This window comes from Podarcis vaucheri, assembly GCF_965113315.1.
Source record: "Podarcis vaucheri genome assembly, chromosome: 7".
NCBI classification, from domain to species: Eukaryota; Metazoa; Chordata; class Lepidosauria; order Squamata; family Lacertidae; genus Podarcis; species Podarcis vaucheri.
The window spans coordinates 66,856,731-66,880,978 of NC_138765.1; the positions used below are offsets into that span (position 1 = coordinate 66,856,731).

General features: G+C 44.9%; 1 protein-coding gene across 5 annotated transcripts in view; it reads left to right on the forward strand.

Moving 5' to 3' along the window:
- AJAP1 (adherens junctions associated protein 1) overlaps positions 1 to 24,248 on the forward strand; it is a 134,515-nt gene that overhangs the window by 89,670 nt on the left and 20,597 nt on the right. For all 5 annotated transcript variants that reach the window (XM_082233431.1, XM_082233435.1, XM_082233433.1 and 2 more), the window contains exons 3-4: positions 16,443 to 16,530; positions 23,377 to 23,619. In XM_082233431.1, the coding sequence (XP_082089557.1) occupies positions 16,443 to 16,530; positions 23,377 to 23,619 (331 nt within the window). The remainder of the gene's footprint in view (positions 1 to 16,442; positions 16,531 to 23,376; positions 23,620 to 24,248) is intronic.

A 24,248-nucleotide genomic window follows, 5' to 3' on the forward strand; every position in this document is an offset into this window, starting at 1 on the left:
CCCAACTCAAGAAGGCTATTTTTCATCTGGACTTCACATCATGGTTTTTAGTAGGGATGATTTTTTTTTTTTGGAGCTCCAAAAGTGTCAGAGGACTTGAAATAATCATTCCCCCCCCCCTTCCTCATTCTTAGTGGATTAGCCTCCACAAAATCCCTCCCTTGGCTGAGACACTAAATTGTGAGTTTGATGGCCCTTTTTAAGAGGGGAAAGAAATGCCTTGTAAAAGTTGCTCCGAAGTCTCCATTACTTTTATCACCCTTGTCAATTTGATGCAGGAATGCTCTTTTTTTTTTGCAGGGGGGGAGGAATGAAGCAGGACAGAGTTCATAACTCTTGTAGAAATAGGAGTAAGTAAAAGATGTATGATTCACTCAATGTAGAGTCATAGAATTGAAGAGTTAGATGCGACTCCAAGGACCATCAAGTCCAACCCATGATTACTTGCGAACCTCCCTATATCGTGTGTGTGTTGTGTTGTGTTGTTTTGTTTTGTTTTGTTTTGTTTTTCCTCTGGCAAGCGGTAGGTCAGGGAATAAGGTGGAAGGTGGTGGTTGTAAGAAGGTTTGGCTTCGGTGTCGAATGAAGAAGGGAGGTTCCAACTCAGCGTTAGGACGAACTTTCTGATGGTAAGAGCTGTTCAACACTGGAACGGACTCCCTCTAAAGGTGGTGGATGCTAATTTGTTGGAGGTTTTCAGCAGAGATTGGATGACCATCTGCCAGGGATTCTGTAGCTGTGATTCCTGCATCACAGGGGGTTGGACTAGATGACCCTCGGGTCCCTTCCAACTCCCCACTTCTACGATTCAATGATGTTGTTTAAAACATCAGGGTGGTGGTGGGGAGAACCCTGCTCTTGCACTCAGGTCCTGCTGAGTGTTTCCCACAAATATCTGCTTGGACACTGTGAAAAGTGGGTGCTGGACTAGATAGGCCATTGGCCTGACCCAGCAGGCTCTTATTATGGGCTTATGGTCTTCTCTTTTCTCTTCTTCTTCAAAATGCAAAATAGGAAAATTAGAGATTTCCCTATAGACTTCTGGATATTCACACCATTCTATATGTTGTTGTGCAACCCTAACCCTGCCATGTTTCTGTTCATTTGTATACATGCAGGTCCTGCTATCTGCCCACTCTCTATGCTGTGCAAAAATTCACTTATTCAAACATAAAGAATTATACCCAAACCTCACTATACACACCACAGATTCGGTTATTTGAAAAGCCAGTGTTTGTCCTCTTCTTTACTTCCTTACTTATGTGTGCTTTGCTGGTTGGTGGCAGCCATTCATGGAAGGGAGTGGGGAAAGACATTGGATAAATCCAAGAACAGGAGAGATTGAACAAATCAGTTTTACCTTTGTCTCACTTTTTCTGGTTGGCTGCAGCCGTTTCAGGTAGAAACCACTGGTGGTGGTGGGAAGAAAGATTTAAAAAAATAATGGATTAGAAATGTTGCCATAGAAATCAATGGAAATCATTGACTCTTTATGCGAATGCTTGCCTAATGAACCATTTCCAGGGAACACATTGTGTTTGGTAAGTAAGACCTGCATGTATTCAATGAAGGGAAACCAAATGCCCTGAAATGGGTCTTTTTTCCATTGTCCATGATCACCTGTCACTTGTGGGAGAAGATCTCCAGCAAGGCTATATGTCAAATTTTAACCTACTGATGTTTCAGATATGTAGATATGAATTTTTTCCAAAATCTTGCTGTTGCCAACCAGGCCACAATAAGAAGATGAAGAAGTTCCTTGTTCTTTAAATCCCATTTGGACCATCAAACAGATTCAATAGTACCAAGGATTAGTAACATAAGGATGAACTTTCTGACAGAGCTTATTTGACAGTGGAACGGACTCCCTTGGAAGGTCTTGGACTCTCCTTTGTTGGAGGTTTTTAAGTAGAGGTTGGATTGCCATATATCAGGGACTATTTAGCTGTGATTCCTGCACTGCAGGACTATGTGGCCATTGGGGTTCCTTCTAACTTTGCAATAATATTATTCTTATGAGCCAGAGGTTACACGATTTAAGAGATTCCTATGAATACTCTCTCCCAAAAGTGCTGGACCCTTAGACAACCCCACCCCATGTGTTGATATGTGCCCAGCTGATGGCACCCCCTCAAAAACATGGGGGAATTGCCACACTTCAAGGGCACACTCCAGTCAGTTCAAAGCATCTGAGGAGGGCACAGAGGAAGGGCATAGTCTTGGGAGGCAGGGTGTGGCCTGTAGAGGTTTCTGAGGGCCAGATAAAAATGCCTGGAGGGCCACACTAAGCCCCTGGGCCTGACCCCTGTGCTACAGTGTCAGGCTGTTAAGTACTGATGCTCAGGGGACATATGGCGGGATGCTTTATTATGGTTCCAGGGTCATAACTGAGAGTGACAGTAAATCATTAGAGTTTGACTAATACTGCTCCACAGTGGACATGGAGACCATTTAATGCTGCCGGCTTAGACCAGCCCCTAATAGATTGATGCCTGGCTCTGCCTCCATCGCTCTGAAGACCCCTGGACAGCGAATCCCATAACTGCTTGGGAAATTGGGGTGTGTGTGGATTTCCAATGGAAGCATCACCCAGAAGATAGATAAGTGTAAGAAGAGATAAGGGGATCTGTGGTGCCCTGGTGAGAGAACCAAGCTAAATGTCCAGCAAAGCTATTTCTTCACCCGGGATGATTTCCTGTTTGAATGTTCTCACTGTAAAAGAGAAATTTGATAGCGACTGCTGAAGAGTGGGAGAGGAATAGGAGAGCCGGCTGCTGCCAAGGCCCAGCCTCAAACACAGGTTTTGAGGGGCAGGCGGCAAGGCCACTCTGGGCAGAAAGAAAGGGGGAGTGGAGTCGAGCACACAAAAAGTCTTGATTTATTTTTATTTTTAAATGCTTTGTGCATCTGCATCTAATCTTGCCCCTTTATAAAAGTTATATATTGGTATGTATTTTTCTTTTGGTAAATCTACAATACAGTAAGGATTAAAGGCTTTCTCCCCCCGGGATGGTGGAGGGTGTGTGTGCTGTGTCCCGTTGGTGTATTGGTGATGGTACTCACTTCGTTGGGTCAGAGGAGAACACCAAAAACAGAAGGTCAAGGAGGGTCAGTGGAGGGGAGAGTGACAAATGTTCCTATTTTCCCTCTTAGGAATATTGGAGGGTATGTGATTGCTGCTCTTGGAGGGGAATGGGGATATCCCAGGCATAGGCAAACTCAGCCCTCCAGATGTTTGGGACTACAACTCCCATCATCCCTGATCATTGGTCTTGTTAGCTAGGGATTATGGGAGTTGTAGTCCAAAACATCTGGAGGGCCGAGTTTGCCTATGCCTGGGATATCCTAGGAGTTCTCAACACCCTTAACTAATGACAGCTCCCAGAATTCTTTGGGGGAAGCCATGTAGTTTAAAGTGGTATCGTAGCACTTTAAAATGCATGCTGTGAAAATAGCATAAGAAAAGGAATAGATTAAAAATTTCCTCCCTGGACTCTTCATGATAATGATGAGTCTGATCTCAGTGGAACCCAGAGTAGTCCCCAACATACCATAATACAATGAAACTCAACATTTTTTTAAACCACACATGCACACGCCTGGTTGAAGATAGATGTTCTGAACTGCTGTCTAAAGACCATCAAGGTGGGGGTTCAGTCACACTTCCCAAGGGAGGGCATTTCCTATCTGAACACCCACTGAAACATTCCTATCCATAGCTGTGAACATTTTCCTTTTTTTAGGGGAAATTCCCTTATTCCGAATAGGATTCCTTGCAAGCAAAGGGAAAAGTTGACAGCTATGTTCCTATCTCAGGCATTAAAAGAGAAGATGATGAACTATCACTGGTGGGGAAATCACAAGCAAGGCTTCCCGCACTGATCATTAAGGTTAGTAGGGATTTGTGGACCATTCTTCTCTTTTACTGCCTCTCTCTCTCTCTATGATTCAGAACTGTGATGTCTCACCTGGAGTCTGAAGCCACCCATCCATCGCCCAATAGGCTGGATTGCTACAACAACTTGTGTGGTGTTGTTTCATTTTATTGGAAATTCACAATAACCTATTTCTGGGATCAGAACACTGACCTGAGAGTATGAAGAAGCAATATTTTTCACTCCCATAAATGAAGATCATGGGTACCTTCAGCCTCTTCTCTTTTAGAGCCTGGAGCAGCAACAGGAAGGGGTGTTACTGAGTGATAGAGCCCATGCTTTGCATGCAGAAAGTATCATGTTCTACTCCTGACATCTCCAAGCAGGGGCTAGGAAAAGGCAGCTAGTTGGAATCCTGGAGAGCTGCTGCCTCTGTGAAGACATTACTGAGCTAGATGACTTGGTGCAAAGTAGCCTCCTGTGTCTTGTTAGGAGCACCCATAGCTTAGTGGTGGAGCATCTGCTTGCGTGCAGAAGATCCCAGGTTCCATCACTCAGCCTGGACAACCCAGTTGGGTTAGAGCATGATGCTTAGAATACCAAGGATACAAGTTCGATCCTTGTATGAGGCAACTGCATGTTCCTCCATTGCAGGGGGTTGGACTAGATGATCCCGAGGATCTCTTAAAAGCTCAGTGTCCATGGATTGCTGTTTGCTCCGATTGAGCTTTAAAGAGTGTCTTTTCTGCAGGGAAAGCTCTGGAGCAAAAAAAAAGGGGGGATGCTCAGACATGGAGCGTTAAATCATGGACCATGCCTAGCAAGAGCAGAGGGAAAGTAAGTGTGGATAAGTCCTCAGTGTAATGCAAATCACAAACTCATTACACCAACCAATAGTGTTAATAGGATGGAACTTCCCAAGAGGCAGAAAGAGTGGACTAATTCAGCAGCCTAGAACACAGGAAGCTCCCTTGTAATAAGTCAGACCATTGGTCCATCTAACTTAGCGCTGCCTGCAATGAGTGGCAGTAGCTCTCCTCGGTTCTGCAGATGAGTCTTTCCCAGCCCTACCTGGAGTTGCCAGGGGTAGAATCTATTCTTAAGTGGTCCCTGTCTAACCCAGTGTGGACAGCACCAAACTGAAAAAGGTGTCAACATCCTATAAATGTAGCAGTTCTTCAAAAGCTAAACTAGAGGCTTAGTGTGGGCAGCAGGTCATTCCATTGCAGCACTCATTGACCTAACACAGCACAGTACATTCAGTCACTGGATAGTGCTGGTGGGAGAGGTAGAAGACAGGGGTGTGTGATGGAAACACAAGCAGGGGGGTTTGTTTTCCATAACTGCTTCTGATTAGGAGGTGTCAGATTGAGAGCTCAGCAGAAGGTTTGGCCCAGTGCTTGGGGTCATGGTGTAGAATTGGGTGGGTACAAATTGAATGCCTTCAAAAGAGGATTGGACAAATTCATGGAGGAGAATTCTATTGATGGCTACTGGCCATGATGGCTATGCTCTGCCTCTGTGGTCGGAGACAGGAAGGCTTCTGAATTTCAGTTGCTGGAAACCACAGGAGGGGAGAGTGGCCTTGTACACAGGTCCTGTTCGTGGGTTTCCTACAGCTAGGCTTGCCATACGTCTTGGTTTTGACATGTCCTGGTTTTTGGGTGTAAAAACTGTCGGGGGGAATTTGCCGAATCCGCAAAACGTCAGGGAAAACCCCGATGTATGGCAATACAATGGAAAAAGCAGTGGAAACAGCTCCCAAAGTTTAACATCACTATGGGGGGGGTAGGTTTTGGGAAACCACAGAGCCTAGGACTTGCCGATCAGAAGGTCGGTGGTTTGAATCCCCTCGACGGTGTGAGCTCCTGTTGCTCGGTCCCTGCTCCTGCCAACCCAGCAGTTCGAAAGCACATCAAAGTGCAAGTAGATAAATAGGTACCGCTCCGGCGGGAAGGTAAACAGAGTTTCTGTGCGCTGCTCTGGTTTTCCAGAAGCGGCTTAGTCATGCTGGCCACATGACCTGGAAGCTGTACACCGGCTCCCTCGGCCAATAAAGCGAGATGAGTGCCACAACCCCAGAGTCGGCCATGACTGGACCTAATGGTCAGGGGTCCCTTTACCTTTAGGTTTTGGGGGGAGCTCAACCATCTTGGTATCTTCCTAAAAAAAACCACAGCTCAACACCTTAGTGGGTGTCAGGAATTTTGCTTTTGCTTTTTGAAATATGGCAACCCTACCTACAGCGATCTGGTTAGCTGCTGTGAGAACAGGATACTGGACTAGATGGGCCACTGACCTGATCCAGGAGACCTCTTCTTATGTTCTTAATACAGATGATGGTGATGGCGGGAGGTCCCTGGAACTCTAGGGCAGGCAAATTGATGCTGCAGTTATGCTTCCAGCTCTCAAAGTGACGTGTAATGTCTCAAGGTAAATCTTGTTAACGCTCAGAACTTCTGAAACACCTTTTTGCTTTTTATGCAGCCTTTCGCGGTACATGCCAGGCTCAAAGCTGTGTCAAATCTCCTGGTTTAATTTACTCCCAGGAGTGCAAGAGCGGAAGAGCCTCATCTGTAAACAGAGAAACACCTCCAAGCTAAGTTAGGGTCCAGCTGCTAGCCGACTGGGGTTTTAATGCAGCCTGGCAGCGGGAGGAGAGTGGTTATCTCAGTGGTTCATTAAAGTCTCCATGGACTGAGGAAAGCTTGAGGAAATTGCTAGGTTGCTTTGAGAGCTGGAAGGAAAATGGACACCCGTTTGGAAGCTGAAAGGCAATATCTTCCCCACTGCGATTCTTTCAAGCTCCTGGGCAGCAGTTCCCAGGGGGAAGGTCTTTTGGTGGAAGACAAGCAAATGCCGTATCTCATTAAAGGGAGAGCATTAAAGCAACAATTATCCCAAGCAGCCGAAGGCATGGCCATGAAAGAACATAAGAAGAGCCTGCTGGATCAGGCCAATGACCCATTTAGTCCAGCATCCTGTTCTCACAGTGGCCAACCATATGGGTAACCTAGAAGCGGGATTCTCGCACAAGAGCCCTCTCCCCTCCTGCTGTTTCCAGCAACTGGTATTCAAAAGCGTTACTGCCTCCAAGCATGGAGGCTGAGCAAAGCCATCAGGACACCCAAGCCAGCCCTCATGGCAAAATGGCCAAGCTGCATTTCCATGTCTTCCAGAACTGAACGCCTTCTCTGAAAAGACACACATTTGCATTCTCTAGAGCTGCCTTATGGTTTCTTCTTCTTCTTATAATAATAATAGATTTTATTTATACCCCGCCCTCCCTGGCCAGAGCTGGGCTCAGGGCAGCCAACACCAATAAAATTACAGTAAAAACATAATGGGGGGGACCAATTTAAAATACAGGTTAAAATGCAATTTAAAATGCAGCCTCATTTTAAAAGTAGCCCATAGATCAAAACCATAAAGGGAGGGAAACATAAGGGTCAGACCGAGTCCAAACCAAAGGCCAGGTGGAACATCTCTGTCTTTTTTTTAAAGATATTTATTAAAGTTTCACAAATTATATAGACAAACACAATAATACAAACAAACACAAACAAAAAACAAGTATAATTTCAAACCCTTATTTTCTTATAACTTACTTCCCTGACCTCCTCATACCTCCCCTTTCTGTATTCCAATTTCAGATTTTAATTCAGCAAATCCTCACCCTTAATTTTATCTAATTTTTAACCTTTCTTTTTTTTAACTTAATCTTTACAGCTGTAATCAACTTAATTTCTAAAACCGCGTCATTCTAACATTCATTAATTTTACAATGTTTCTTAAGATAGTTCTTAAATTTCTTCCAATCTTCTTCCGCCGTCTCTTTTCCCTGGTCTCGGATTCTGCCAGTCATTTCTGCCAGTCCCATATAGTCTATCACCTTCATCTGCCATTCTTCCAAGGTGGGTAAATCTTGTGTCTTCCAATACTTTGCGATGAGTATTCTTGCTGCTGTTGTAGCATACATAAAGAATGTTCTGTCTTTCTTCAGCACCAATTGGCCAACCATGCCCAGGAGAAAGGCCTCTGGTTTCTTAAGAAAGGTATATTTAAATACCTTTTTCATTTCATTATATATCATTTCCCAGAAAGCCTTAATCCTTGGGCATGTCCACCAAAGGTGAATAAAAGTACCTTCAGATTCTTTACATTTCCAACATTTATTATCAGACAAGTGGTAAAATTTTGCAAGCTTGACTGGGGTCATGTACCACCTATAAATCATTTTCATAATATTTTCCTTTAAGGCATTACATGCCATAAATTTCATACCGGTGGTCCACAACTGTTCCCAGTCAGCAAACATAATGTTATGACCAATATCTTGTGCCCACTTTATCATGGCTGATTTCACTGTTTCATCCTGTGTATTCCACTTCAACAGCAAGTTATACATTTTTGACAAGTTCTTAGTATTAGGTTCTAACAATTCTGTTTCTAATTTTGATTTTTCCACCTGGAAGCCAATTTTCCTGTCCAACTTGTAAACCTCCATTATTTGATAATAATGAAGCCAATCTCGCACTTTATCTTTTAATTTCTCAAAACTCTGCAATTTCAGGTGGAACATCTCTGTCTTGCAGGCCCTGCGGAAAGATGTCAAGTCCTGCAGGGCCCTAGTCTCTTGTGAACAGAGCATTCCACCACGTTGGGGCCAGTGCTGAAAAGGCCCTGGCCCTAGTTGAAACCAATCTAACCTCCTTGAGGCTCGGGACCTCCAAAGTGTTGTTATTTGTGGACCTTAAGGTCCTCTGCGGGGCATACCAGGAGAGGCGGTCCCATAGGTACATGGGTCCTAGACTGCATAGGGCTTTAAAGGTCAAAACCAGCACCTAAAACCCGCCCCTGTAGTGCAGGAAATGGTTTGGGAAAAAACCACCCCTCCCCCCGCCACCTCTGTTCTTTTTCTTACTGATTTTAAGGCTATATTATGAGGGCAAACCACAAACCCAACTCCCAATTCAGTATATGATACAGAGGGGCCAAGGCATTTTAGTTGGGCTGCAGTTTGACTCCTTCAGTAGTTCTGGAAGGGAGAAGAGGGTAATGCTATCCCTCCTACTATCCCTTCTAGAGGCATTCAGGGGAGAATGAGGGACACCAGCCAGACTTCCACTGCTGTGAATATGTCACTGAGGCCATCAACACAACTGGTGGCTTAGGGGGAGGAGGCAGTAATGCTTCTGAATCCCAATTACTGGAGGGGAGGGTGCTCTTGTATTCGGGTCTTGCTTGTGGGCTTCCCAGAAGAGGCGTCTGGTTGGCCACTGAGAGAACAGGACGCTAGACTAAATAATCATCCAGCCTGATCCAGCAGGGCTTTTCCTTAGTGTGAGCAGCCCCTCACTGCCATTATAAGCCCTTTCTCCAAAACTGAACCCTTAGGAATACTAGAAGAGCTCTGCTGGATCTACTCAAAGGCTTATCTAGCCCAACGTCCTGTTCTCACAATGGCCAACCAGATGTCTATTGCAGGAGAGTAACTACTACTGGTAAGGTGCTCAGCTTGTGGCCCTCCGCATGTTGGACTACCAGATGTTTTTGGACTACATTCCCATCATTCCCTGACCAATCGCCATGCTGGCAAGAGCTGATGGGAGTTGGGAGTCCCTGTGCCCTGTAGTAGCACAAAACCACACCTTTGATTTCTGCTTTGTGCTTTTAAAACCATCTGAGAAAACTGAGCAAGGAGGGTGCAATTTGCAGTGGAGAGACCCTTCTCCTGTCTGCCACTACCCCTTCTGCAAATCCTACCCTCCACCTTCCAAATGTTTTCCACCCAGAAGGGATTTGCAATGTAAATATAGGGCTGGAGGGAGTTGCAGAGGATAGAGTTAAACACTCTCCTTTTGCTCAAAACTCCAATCTTGCAAATTGTTCCCTCCTGGCTGAGACTGGCATAGGCAGCTGCCAGACTTTAAAGGCATGAGGCTGAGATGGAACGTGTCATTCCTCCCTCAGCTTTGGAAACAAATAGAGGATTTTATGGACAGTTGCTGATCTGGCTGGCTGCGCCTGGCATTATGTTCAATTAAAGCGATAAAAAGGCAAAGTGTGCTGCTGTAAAAAATATATTAATGTATGTGTTTCCAGAAGGGAGAGGAAGAGAGGAGAGGCTATCAAAATGTTGATGAGAGACCAGCAATTATATTTGATAGTGGGACCCCAGTCAATCTGCACATCTTGTCATTCAGTCCTAGTAACCTGCACCCAATAGTGGGCAGCAGATGTGTCTAGGAAGTTCACAAGTAGAATATGAAGACAGAAATCGTCACTTTTGCTTGCCCACAGCATCTGGTATGCTGCTTCTGTTTATGGAAGTGTTGTTGTTGTGCCTGCTCTAGGTGATTTACAACTAAGTTTCTAAAGAACTTTTAAAAAGGAACTATCACTAAATCATAATAACAATATAAAAAATTGTGGTAACTGGGTGGGCTCAGGGAGCGGTGTCATGACTAAGAGCATAAGAAGTCTAGCATCCTGTTCTCACAGTGGCCACTCTGTGTTGGGAAGTCTGCAAGCAAGGATTCAAGCACAGGAGCACTCTTCCCCTCCTGTGGCTTCCAGATACTGCTATTCAGAAGCATTACTGCCTCTGCTTCTGAGCTATCCAGTTTCCATCGAAAGGTAATTTTATCAACTTTGTGCTTTCCAAAACAGTATGAGAACCAAAAAACAGCCATCCTTCAAAACTTGCATGTATCTTAATTTTGCAATGCCGTGTTCCAACCAAATAATGTCTGAAAAAATACATGTATTAGGGGAAAGCATGCATACCAATGGAGATACAGTGGTACCTCGGGTTAAGAACTTAATTCGTTCTGGAGGTCCATTCTTAACCTGAAGCTCTTCTTAACCTGAGGTATCACTTTAGCTAATGGGGCCTCCCACTGCTGCCACACTACCGCCGCACGATTTCTGTTCTCATCCTGAAGCAAAGTTCTTCTTAACCCAAGGTACTATTTCTTAACCCTATTTCTGGGTTAGCGGAGTCTGTAACCTGAAGCGTCTGTAACGTGAAGTGTCTGTAACCCGAGGTACCACTGTATCTGTGAAAAAACAACTTTCAAAATGCCCTATATCACTTGCAAAAATCTGCCAGTTTGTCAAAACAAAATTCAGACCAAAAAAAAATCTGTTCATTAGGAGAAATTTGCACCAAAAAGCCAATGAATTTTCAGGGGGATTTTTTTTTTTTTTTAAAAAAAGGACATTTCACAAATGGCTGCAGAAATATGAAGAAGTAAATTTAAGGCTGTAGAGATGAAAAACTGAGAGAACTGAAATGTTCCCTAATCTGGATCAGAGGTCCGAATCCAGAACTTTTTGCTGAAAATACTGAGCTTTGTGCTGAAAAGTCTTAGCAACACCCTTGAAAATCCTACTACCCCCAAAAAATTATTATTATTTTCTTTCCTGATAGCTAGGGAGCTCTGATGGCCTTGGCAAATTCTCTGGTGGTCAGCGGTTCTGCTCTCGTAGTTACCTTCTCTGGAGCCCCATTCCTAGCAGTGTTATGTTCCGTACGTGTCTGAGTCGCCTGTTATTCATCCAGACTACCCGACCTAACAAAATAACTTGAAGGAGAGCAAGAAAATAAATAGTCCATTGCAGCTATCATTACCCAAACAGCTTGGCAGCAGTCATCTCAGTGACTCACGCTAACAAAGGTGACCTTGGCTTTTATTATATGAGATTGCCAGCATCCGCATCTCTGAGCCTTTGATTGATACTTGTGATGCGTCTTGGCAGAAGAGACCATGGTGCTTCCTAAGAGGCATCTCTGCTTGTTGGCATTTGCAGGGATCTCAGCTACTACTACCAACATCACCCAATTGCCTAGGTGGTGCAGGTATTAGTTATTGCCAGCGCTGTTGGGAACTTATTATTAGGTATCATATCATAGAATTATAGTTGGAAGGGACCACAAGGGACATCTAATCCACTTCCTGCAATGCGAGAATCTTTTGCCTAATGTGGGGCTCGAACTCACAACTTTGAGATTATGTGTCATGTGCTCAACTGACTGAGCTATCCGGGCAACTCTATGGTTCTTCCTCTTCTTCCTCTTCTTGTTACAGTTTATCATCCACCCTTCACCCTAAGATCCCAGGGCAGGTCACAGCAATTAAAACACAGCATGGATATAAAAACATATTACCATATTATATACCATATATATACCATAATATATACCATATTAAAAACAGTTGCGTGGCAAGTTCCCACCTCCCCCCATAGAAATAAAGACACAGGACACAAGAATTCGAGTTAATGGGTCAAATTAGACCACAACTTTCTTGATTATTGGTATTGGCTTAGGCATTGGCATTGGCCTGGCCAGTGAGGGTTAACCACCAGTGGGAGGAGTCCTGCTGAGGCACGTCAAATAGGACCTCCCCCGGGGCCACCGCGTGGGGGCGTGCCGTGGGCCCACACCTCCACAGGCTTAGGACAAGGCCACACCCCCGGAATCATTTACCAAACTACCCTTTATTTGGGAGAAGGTGATGGCGCTCCTTCTCCCCTTCATCTGCATAACAATAGACTGTACCCCAGCCAATGCCTACCGCCCATACTGTGGAGTTGTGACGGTTTGCTACGAGGTAGGCGAAAACCAAATGGCTGGAGCCAATCTGCCAGTTGGAAAAACTCCTACCAGGCCCCTTGACGGTGACCAACCGAGGTTCATAGCAACGTCAGAGAACCTAGCCTAATGGGTGGGTGGGTAGGGAAAACCGGGTCAGCTGCGGTGCGGGAAAGAGGGAGGTCCTTGGCAGCGCCAGACCTAAGTAGGCGAGGCCACGCCCCCCACGCCCGCCGATTGGCTGGCACAGGGTATGACGCGGCCGAGGATTCCCTGCTATCACGTGGGGCTGGAGCCAGCCCCCGCGAGTGTGGGGAGGGGTGTGAAGCCCGCAACCCCACCTCCTCCCTAGCTCGGAAGTGGATTTACAAAAATAAAAATTAAAAGAAATAAGGTGAGTCACAGAATCATGGAGTTGGAAGGGATCACAAGGGTAATTGAGTCCAACTCCCTTGTAATACAGGTGTCACAGCTAAAGGAGCTTTGAAAGATGGCTATCCAACCTCTGTTTAGAAACTTTCTGTGAAGGATAGTCCACCACCTTCCAAGGGTACTACAGCTACACATCTCAGGTGCATCTTCAGCATTTGCTGAAAGCTGAATCACAAAGGTGCACACCTCTTCTGAGCCATCATCACCCTGAGCTTCTGATGGTGGAAGAGCTACCAAGAAGGCCCCCTCTGCCAATCCTAGCACTTGGGAGGCTCTGTGGGGAAGGAGGAGGTCTTTCGGGTATTTGGGGCCTGAGTCATTTAGACAAATCATCTTTTAGACAAATGGTTATTAGAGAAAGTCATTAGACTAATTCAAGGACGTAAAGGCTATCAGTGGCTACTAGTCATCGTGATGATACTTTGGCTGGAGGCTGTTTACTTATGATAACCAGTTGCTGGAAACCACAGAAAAGGATGATACTACTACTACTACTACTACTACTACTACTATATTATTTATACCCCACCCATCTGGCTGGGTTTCCCAGCCACTCTGGGCAGCTTCCAACAAAATATTAAAATACAGTTGTCTGTTAAACATTAAAAGCTTCCCTAAACAGGGCTGCCTTCAGATGTCTTCTAAAAGTCTGGTAGTTGTTGTTCTCTTTGACATCTGGTAGGAGGGCATTCCACAGGGTGGGTGCCACTAGCGAGAAGGCCCTCTGCCTGGTTCCCTGTAACTTGGCTTCTCGCAGTGAGGGAATCACCAGAAGGCCCTCAGAGATGGACCTCAGTGTCCAGGCAGAACGATGGGGGTGGAGACGCTCCTTCAGGTATACTGGAGTGCTCTTGCACTTGGGTCCTGATTGTGGGCTTCTTACAATTAATCACTTCTGCTGACCCTTCCTTTCGCTCTCTTCTGCACCTGTGTAACAGGACAGGGAGTGATCAGTTACAACCGAAAGAAAATTTTCATCAGTTGCAAACAACACTTCCTTTCTTCAGTCACTTTTCCCCAGCACACATTGCAAGAAGAGAAAAAAGGTGGTATACTGAGATTGACATCACTCACCATGGCCCTCAATTACCCTAAGCCATTGCCCTCACTTGTCTTCAGTATGTCATAATGCAGGCAACTCCAGCTGACTATACAGTGTTGTGATGGCCAAGTGGGTGGAACTATCAGTGTGACTAATGCAAGAAGGCATAAGATGCAGCCATAAAAGTTGTGCGCAGGAGGAAGTGCATCAGTCTCATAATCTGAAGGTCCCAAGTTTGAGCTTGAGAGAAGACAGCTTACAGCTGTCTTATTTTTGAGTGTTGCTGTGCATTGGTCTAGGACCAGGAGAGACCAGGGTTGAAATCCCCACTCAGCCATGAAGCTCACTGGTTGACCTTGGGGGCCGCTCACTGCCTCTCAGCCTAACCTACCTCACAGGGTGGTTGTGGGAATTAAATGAGGGGTGGGGAGAACCATGTATGTCACCTTGAGCTCCTTGGAGAAATGGGTTGGTATATAAATGCAGTAAATAAATAAAATAACTATCATCTGAAAAAGAGAGAGGAAATAATGGCAGTGAAGAGGAATAGATTTTTGAGGGGTGGGTAACAATTTGATCCAACTGAAATGGCTAGCTTCTACCTGAAAACCTAAGCAGTAGAAGATTGGGCAATGCTCTAGTGCTCTCTGGGACTGAGATTGCTCCAATTGTCTGTGTTAAGCTGATCATATAGTATCTCTGATGGCCCAGAGAGGAGTTAATCAACGTGAATGACTCTTGCCGATGGTGGCCCACTGCGGCAAGACAAAGGAAGACACAAGTAGCAAAATAGCTGCTCTCTATTATGACACTTCTCTGCCTGAATGGCACAGGAAATATCCTCGGAAGTTAAAGCATGTCACAACAGCCATCAGCTGCAGAGGGTGACTGGTTTGAAGCTGCGAAGTGTGATACCTGCTTCCTCTGAGCTAACCCTGTCTTGGATTTCTCCTTCTTACGAAATGTGGGGGAATCAAGTCTGGGATGCACTGCCAAAGAAGGGTTTTCCTTTCCTTTCCTTTCCTTTTCTCTTCCTTCTTTCTTTCTTTCTTTCTTTCTTTCTTTCTTTCTTTCTTTTTGACTTTCTTCTTTTTTAGACTAAGCGGCCATTTTATCTTAGAATATTATAAAAAAAGATACTTTGTAATGGGTTTGTATTTTTGTATAGCTATGAATTAATATCAATAAACAGATTTTAAAAAATATATGAGTTTGACCAAACTGCGGGAGGCAGTGGAAGACAGGAGTGCCTGAGGTGCTCTGTTCAATGGGGTCACAAAGAGTCGGACACGACTAAACAACTAAACAACAACAACAACATGGGACCCTCTGTCTATACTCATCTATGAAGAATCCCTCTTGGAACAATTTGTAGAGGATAAGGTCTAGGCCCCCATAGACAGCACACCTACCACCCCCATGCCCCAGCAAGGCTGGATGCAGGGTTTGAACTCACAGGGTCCATTACAAACAGAAGCACAGATGCTGTGTTTATGCCACAAAGAAACACTTGAGGGCTCAGGATCAAACTAAAACTACAATTAAGTCTTCTTTGCTTTTCCTTTGCCTGGCAGGCTAAGACCCTCCTGTTCAGACACGCCTTTGGAAACGAAGGTGCAGATGATCCTGAGTACCACTGTATATAATTTTTGCATTTTATAATGATGTTTTAAAATAGAATCATAGACCTGCAGAGTTCAAATGGACCCCTATTGTCATCCAGCCCACAGCATTGCAGGAATCACAGCTCAAGGCAGATGGCTATCCAACCCCTATTTAAATACCTCTCATGAAGAAGAGCCCAGCACCCTCCAAAGGCCATCTATTCCATTGTCAAACAGCTCTTACTGCCAGAAAGTTATTCTTAATGCTTAGCTGTGATTTCATATTTTTTTTATTCCATTGGTTCAGACCCTGCACTGTAGCAGTAGCAGAAAAGAAGCTTTCTCCATCTTCCATGGCATGGCCCTTTAGATATCTGAAGGTAGCTCTCATATCATCTACCAATCTTCATTTCTCCAGGCTAAACATACCCAGCTCCTTTGGCCGTTCCACATTAGCAGCAGAAAATAAATGGTGGAAGCCACCTTGAATCCCAGCTTGGGAGAAAGGCAGGATAAGAATGTTAGATAAATAAATAAGTAAAAAATTATACTTTAATGACGTATTTTGAATTGTTTTAACCCACCCTGGGACCTTAGGATGAAGGGTAGATAACAACTTAGAATAATAATTTAAAAAATACCATTATAAAATAAAACAATAGACAAAAACCAACCTCTCCCACCTTTAAAATGCCCTATTTTCATGAGGACAGACAGGCTGGTGTCACCAGCCTCCACTGTTGATGGCCCAAGCAGAAGCTTGGACATCCCATCCCACTCGGGTCTAGGTGCTTGTAGAGGGGAGGGTTGGTTCACTCACTGCATATTCAAGATTTCTTTTGCTTCCAGTATACATCTCCATTCTCCCTTTATTTTTATTTCCTCTACAGGTCTGGCCGTCCATCAGATTATCACCATCACCGTCTCCCTCATCATGGTCATTGCTGCTCTGATAACGACGCTCGTCTTAAAAAATTGGTAAGGATCTTCCACCACATGAGTTTGCCCTGTATGGGGGTTGAAAGGAGGGAACTGTGTAGCAGCTGAGGATACTGGGCTACTAAGGCTATTGGCGAGTCATTCGCAACCTGAACCTTAGCCAGTGGTATGGAAAGCAAGTCCTGTGAATAAAATTTGATGAGACTTGGGCTGTTTGATGTGAAGAAGACTAAGAAGGCTTTCAAAGAGGATTGGATAAATTCATGGAGGACAAAGCTATCAAAGGCTACTAGCTATGATGCTCATATCTTACTTCTACTGTCACAGACAGGAATGCTTCTGTATTGCAGTTGCAGGAAAATGGAGGAGAGGAGAGTGCTTTTGTGCTTGGGTCATGATGGTGCGCTTCCTATAGGCCTCTGGTTGGCCACTGTGAGAACAGGATGCTGGACAAGATGGGCAATTCACCTGATCCAGCAGGCCCATCTGATTTTCTTAAGAGACAATGCAAAAATCTGGATCAGGCCACGGTTTCTTCATTATTTCTCTGCTAAGTCATTGATTTTCTTCCTAGTCTCCTAGTCTTTGACCACCCTTCAGCATCAACCTGCATGGAATTGTGGGGTGGACTCCTCCTCTCTTTGGGTGGTCAGAACACGTTCTTCCCTTTGATTTGATTTCCTGAAGACCCATATGGGCAATCTGAGGGATGTAGACCTCGTGCAGCTCTTGACTGACTTCAGGGTGGCCTCCACGACCCATTCTACACTCCCCACTGCCCAGATGATTGACTGAAGTCCTCAGATGGGAACGCTCCTCAGCTGTCCTCAGTGCCAATTAACTGGGCAGAGCAGCTGATGGGGAGATTGTTACAGACTAAGACACTGAGAACCCACTGCATGCCTCCTCCTTGACCACTGTTCCCAGAGCTGATATGCTGGGCAGTGTGATGGGGAGGATGGACTCTCCCTACTGCCATGCAGGAGTGGGGAGGAAGGGTGGGTGTTTGTGGTGGTGAGGTGGCTGTTTGTATGTCTGTTAGCAAGAACTTTCTGATAGTAAGAGCAGTGAAAAGGTGGTGAACTCTCCTTCACCACCAGCTGGGAGCCAGCGTGGTGTAGTGATTAGGAGCAGTGGACTCGTAATCTGGTGAACCGGGTTCGCTTCCCCGCTCCTCCACATGCAGCTGCTGGGTGACCTTGGGCTAGTCACACTTCTCTGATGTCTCTCAGCCCCACTCACCTCACAGAGTGTTTGTTGTGGGGGAGGAAGGGAAAGGAGATTGTTAGCCGCTTTGAGACTCCTTAAGGGGAGTGAAAGGTGAGATATCAAGTCCAAACTCCTCCTCCTCTTCTTCTTTTTTATTGGAGGTTTTTAAACAGAGTTTGGGTGGACATCTGTCAGGGATTCCTTAGCTGTGATTTCCACCTTGCAGGATGTTGGACTAGCTAAGCCTTCTCCCCCCCAACCCCCCCTGCCTAGTGACCTCTTCCAACTCTACGGTTCTATGAGGTCTATTATTTTGGGCAAAGCAGACTTAGTAACACAGCTGGCCTTGTCTTGGAGCGCTGGCAAAAGCCCTGCTTCACCAGGAGGCTTGCTCATCATTACAAAAATATGAGGGAGGATGGCACATGACAGGAATGCAGACGGGCAAAGGGACCCATGGAGGAGCTACAGTAGCTAGAGATTTTAAAGGGCAACGCCCTGTGTCAGGAACAAGGTGTGTGTCAATCTTACTTCCCTAAGAGCAATCTTTTTTTTTATGGCACCTTCTCACTGGGGTGGAGCAAAATATCCATATGTGCCTGATTCAATGCTGGAGGCAAAATGGAGCATTTCCTGTTTGGGAAGAAGCAAGACCAGAGCGGTGACTCATGTAGAGACACAGGGGGCAGCATCCTCCAAGGACAGATTATCCTCCCTCCCTTGCTGCTTTGCCCTATATTTCTGTTACAATTGCCCCATCTTTCTTTTGCAAAATTCAGTCTCCTCTGAGCTTCTACTGAGTTCAGGGAAAATGTACCCAGTTTTTTTAAAAAATATATTTCTTTATGCATTTCCCCAATCAATTAATGGAAATGACCGCACTCAAGAGGAGAGCCCCCCCCTTCCACCTAAATGCCTTGCAAGGACCAGACTGTTTTACATGCCTCACATCTCCAAGCTTTTTTGTTTTCATCCAGCCTCATTTGCAGGCCTTTCTTCTCTGACATCCACTATGCATGTAGTAAAATGGGTTACGTCTTAGCTCCAGGCACTGCTGCCGTTACCTATTTTCCTAGTCAATCTGACCTACTTTGAGGTCAGCCTTACTCACGCTAATAATGCAATGCACCTCTGGGAGAAAGAAAAGAGTTAGACGGTTGTGCAGCCTTCCTTCTCTCGAAGGCTGCTCCCAGGCCTCTTCCCTGCTTGAAAAATATGTTCCCTAATAGCTTCAAACCTGTGGCATTCTGTGGCATAATTTGTCCCGGTTGTTCTGACACTCACCTCAAGTGATGGGGGCTGAATCAGGTGAAGAGACTGCAAGTAAATTGGAAAAGTCATCCAGGAAGATCGCTCTCCATTGCCCCATCTGCCCCCATTGGGCTTGTCAAAAGGGATTAGGAGAAATCCCAGGGTGAAACATGCCAGCGTTTTCCCCAAAACCATCTTCCAATTCAAAGGCATTTGTGAGCTCAAATCCTACTTGGATGTTATAAGGAAAGCAGCAGCAGGAAAACAACCAACCAAGTGAATTAAAACGTCACTTTGTGTTCTTAGAACATTACCACATATAAATTCCCTGAGGCCTGAATTTTGGGCCCCACAGTTTAAGAAGAAGATGAACAAGCTGGAAGGTGTGCAGAGTAGGGCAACCAAGATGAACAAGGGCCTGGAAACCAAGCCTTATGAGGAATGGTTGAAGGAGAAGGGGATGTTTAGCCTGGAGAAGAGAAGACTGAAAGGTGATATGAGAGCCATCTACACATATCTGAAGGGCTACCATATGCAGGATGGAGCAAGCTTGTTTGCTGCTGCTCCAAAAGGTAGAACCCAAACTATTGGATTCAAAGTACAACAAAGGTGATCCCTATTAAACATTTGGAAGAACTTCCTGGTGGTGAGAGCTGTTCACCAATAGGATGTTCCCTCTTGAAAGGTGGTGGACTTCATTGGAAGTTTTTAAAGAGAGGTTGGGTGGCCATCTGTCAGGGATTCCTTAGCTGTGATTCCTGCATCACAGAGGGTTGGGCTCGATGACCTTTGGAGTTCAGCCCAACTCTACAGTTTTTTGATTCTACAGTTCAAATCCTTCTCAGCCATGAAGCTAACTTGGGTCAGTCACCATAACTCATATCCAATGCTGTCATTCTGCTCACGCAACAGACCCCTGCTTGCAAAGTGTAACTCCCCACTCCTTTCCCATGCCCTCTGGCATTTCTCTGATGAAAACAGGGACATCCCATTCCATAATGATAATTTCACTATTTATGCCCCACACATCTTACTGGGTTGCCCCAGACTCTCTGGGCAGGTTCATATAAAAACACAATAAAACAATTCAGAAACCGGGACGGCTTCACTAAATCAGGGACGTCCCTGGAAAATAGGGAGACTTGGAGGGTCGGCTCTCCTTTCTGATGCAGCCTCCTGCCTACAATCTCATATTCTGTACCAGAGGTTTGGATATCTCTTTGGAGAAGATTCTGGATGGGGGAGAAAACAGGAAGGGTAAGGTGCACTGCAAGAGTGGAAGGCTACTCACACATGATTGGCTGCCACCAAATAGCTCATAATAATCATCCTTGCAGGAGTGTTAGGAGGATAAAATGTGAAAAGGGAAACCATTTCCACACACCCTTCGCAAGCATCGTGGAAGGAGAGTGGAATATAATTTTTTAAGAATCAGTACTTGGAATGTAGTAGGTCAGCTGAATGCAGTTAGAAGCTTCAGTTTGACCGGGAACTGGTTTTATGTAGTATCTGATTATGTAATGTATCCAATTTTATGGAACATTACATGCAACATTATATGCAACTATATCTATATTTATATCTATATATTAAGCGATTAAGTCCCATAAGTCACTTTAATTCTGCAACATGATTTTACAGCTATGGATACACAGAGGTATTTGTGCAAAGTAATTAGCATTGTTTGTTTTGTGAATCTGTTTACGCGTTGTTTATCTTAGAAAATCTGGCGAGTGGGTGTGTATATAAAAAATATGCTATAATATTAGGAATGATAATGCATATAATAGCGCAGATAACGTGCAAGAATCGTTTGCCGTTTTAGCAAAGCTAGTAACAACAATTCTCTTCTTGGCCAAATCAAGGAGTGAGACAGGAAATGGGCGGAAATCCATGTTTTATTGGGGATTTAAATTTGTTTGTTTATTTGCTTGCTCGTTTATTTTAGTAATTGGTTTTATACTTGTAAACCACTTTTGGCAATAAAGCGGTACGGTCGAGTCACATCTAACGCGCATTGAACTTACGCAATTTCAACTATGCAAACTCTGTTGCAACTCCATTCCAGGAGCCATCCCAGCCTTTTTCTTTGGCCCTTTTGGGACATGTCTTCCTTCCTCTCTCTGCTTCCCTCCCTCCTCCTCCTCCCTTCTACCATTCGCTCACAGGTCGAGGAGTGAGGGGAAGCAGCAGAGACACTGGAAAAGGTCTCCCCATGGGGCTTCCCCACACCTGCCAGCCAGAAAAGGGTAATTTGGGCTGCATGCAATTTTTTCATATGTGCACTATGCTTGCATTGTAACCCCAGTATACGATGTGACTCCAATGCATGCAAAAATATTATTTAATTCACATTTAAATTTTCAGGAAATCCCATCCCTGTGTATATGCACGAACACAATGACTGCTTTTTGACACTATTTTAGGGATGCTTCACTAGCATGATGCAGAGTGCAGGGAGATAAGTGGAAGATCAAACTTTGGTGTATGCTGTGGAAGTAATTTTAGATTTTTCCAAATTTTTAGATATTTTCCCACTTAAACCAGAAAACAGGAAGAGTGAAATGCAGTGCAATGCCAAGCAAGCCAGGGTAAAGCATAATGAATAATAACAAAGGGGAGTTAATTGCCTCCCAAGTTTTTAAAAAGGGGCAGACTTTGAGTTTATCATGAGTGGCAAGATGTATTCTGCATTCTGAAAGATCCTGGTGAATACCAAATCCAAGGTGCTTTCTTCCCTGCGCACTCCAGGCCTGTGATTGTTCCCTTCCTTATTAAGGCCTCCATTTAAAATTCAAATTTGATTATGCTAGATAAATACATACACACAAAAAAATAGTTCTGAAACCTGATCACTTGGTAGAGGCCAACATTACTCAGATACTGGAGGATAATAATTAAATTTGAAATTGCAGGTATAATTAGCAGGAGATAATAGAGTTTTCTCTCTCAGGAATCCAAGTTGTTGTTCTTTCATAACTAATATCTTTCTTCCTTATTTATTTATTTAGATTTTGTTTTTAATCCACCTTTTCCTCCAACAAACTTACAGTCGTGCATTATGACTGGCCCAAGGTCACTTATTAAACATTGTGGCTGTCTGGAGATTTTATTCCTGTGTTGCAGTGGATTGGAGGGGATGACCCCTAGAGTCCTTCCCACCTCTACAATGTTATGGATCTAACTGGAGGAGCCAGTTGACGGACTAGGTCTTGAACTCCCTTGACAACTTTAAAGGGAGTTAGCCTTTCAGTCAAATGGTCTGGTGTTCTGAGGGTCTCCTTTACTGAACATGTAACACAAGTAATTCCTTATGAGAACATAAGCAAAGCATTCTGGATCAGGCCCATGGTCGCCTAGTAATAGAATGAATCTCAGCTAAAGAATCCCTGTCAGATGGCCACTCAACCTCTGCTTAAAAATATCCAATGTAGGAGAGTTCACCACTTTCCGAGAGGAAAGGTTCCACTGTTGAACCTCTCTAACCACAAGAAAGGGAGTCCATTCCACTGTCAAACATCTCTTACAATCTTCCTAATGTTTAGTTGGAACTTATTTTCTAGTAATTTGAATCCATTGATTCAGGTCCTACCCTCCGGAGCATCTTTTTCTCGCAGTGACCTTCCAGATACTTGTGGGAAACCTGCAAGCTAGACCCAAGCCTGAGTAAAACTCTCCCTCCCTCTGGTTTTCGGAAACTGATATTCATAAGCATTAGTGCCTCTGAGCTTGGAGGCAGAGCATAGCCACCATGGCTGGTCGCCATTGGTAGCCTTCTCTCCAATCCTCTTTTAAAGCCATCCAAGGTGGTGGCCATCACAATGCATAGTCCCATGGGCTATTATTGATATATTGATGAAGAATTATTGTGCTTTTTGCAAAGTCTCATTGAGAGTCACATTGCACTTGGTCCTTTTTTTGCCTACCCAAACATGGAGCACTGCTTACTCTCTTGAATACAATACCTTAGTTGTTAAAGGTAAAGGGACCCCTGACCATTAGGTCCAGTTGCGGACGACTCTGGGGTTGCGGCACTCATCTTGCTATACTGGCCGAGGGAGCTGGCGTACAGCTTCCAGGTCACGTGGGCAGCATGACTAAGCCGCTTCTGGCAAACCAGAGCAGCGCACGGAAACGCTGTTTACCGTCCCGCAGGAGCAGTACTTATTTATTTACTTCCACTTTGTGCTTTCAAACTGCTAGGTTGGCAGGAGCAGGGACCGAGCAATGGGAACTCACCCCATCGCAGGGATTTGAACGGTCAACCTTCTGATCAGCAAGCCCTAGGCTCTGTGGTTTAACCCACAGCGCCACCCGCATCCCTTGAAGATTAGTTGTTACGATGTGGTAAAATGTATCCGAGCCGCATTCCTGGAGGACCACCCCATTCCTTTTTTTTCAAAATCTCTTTTCTTCCACCTGCAGTTGTGCCCAGAGTGGGAACACGAGGAGGAACAGCCACCAGCGTAAAATCAACCAGCAGGAAGAGAGTTGTCAGAATCTGACGGACTTCACCCCAGCCAGAGTCCCTAGCAACCTGGATATATTCACGGCCTACAATGAGACGCTACAGTGTTCCCATGAATGTGTGAGGACGCCAGTGCCGGTCTACGCGGAGGAGACAATACTCCCCCCAGGGGATTATAAAACATCCTTCAATGGAAATAGGTAAGAAAGCAGGAGCTCGTTCGGACTCATCCATTTGCATTTAGTGGATATTGGATTTGGTGGTTGACATTATGAGCAAAATAGAGTCTCTCTGTCTGTCTGTCTGTCTGTCTCTCCCACACAAGCACAAGTAAGGTAAAACCGTTAAGTGCCTCCTTCCACATCGTCCCATTCCCCTCTGGTGGGAAACTTAGAAAAGCTGGCAAAAGCAGGGGTCCAGATAGAATTGAATGTTTCCCCTATATGTTTACACCCATACCTTGACTGAAAAGGACCACGCCCATCTCTGTGTACACCAGTGGTAGCCAATGTGGAGCCCTCCAGTTTTTGCTGGACTTCAACCAGTAGAGGTCAGCCCATTAAGGAGAATGGGGCACTGCCCCACCAACCCCATCTTACCCTCAGCCATTCACCACCTGCCTTCTTAACTGCATCCAGCCCATGGGAGCAGCACTGGCTGCCATTTCCCTCCTTCTAAGTCTGAGTGTTGCCTTTACAGAACTCAGCAGGGAGAAGGCGGCACAACAGTTATTATTTAACTATTGCATTTGTGTCCCACCTTTCTTCCAAGGACCTCAAGGTGGTCCATGTAGTACTTTTTCTTTTATCCTCACAACAACCCCATGAAT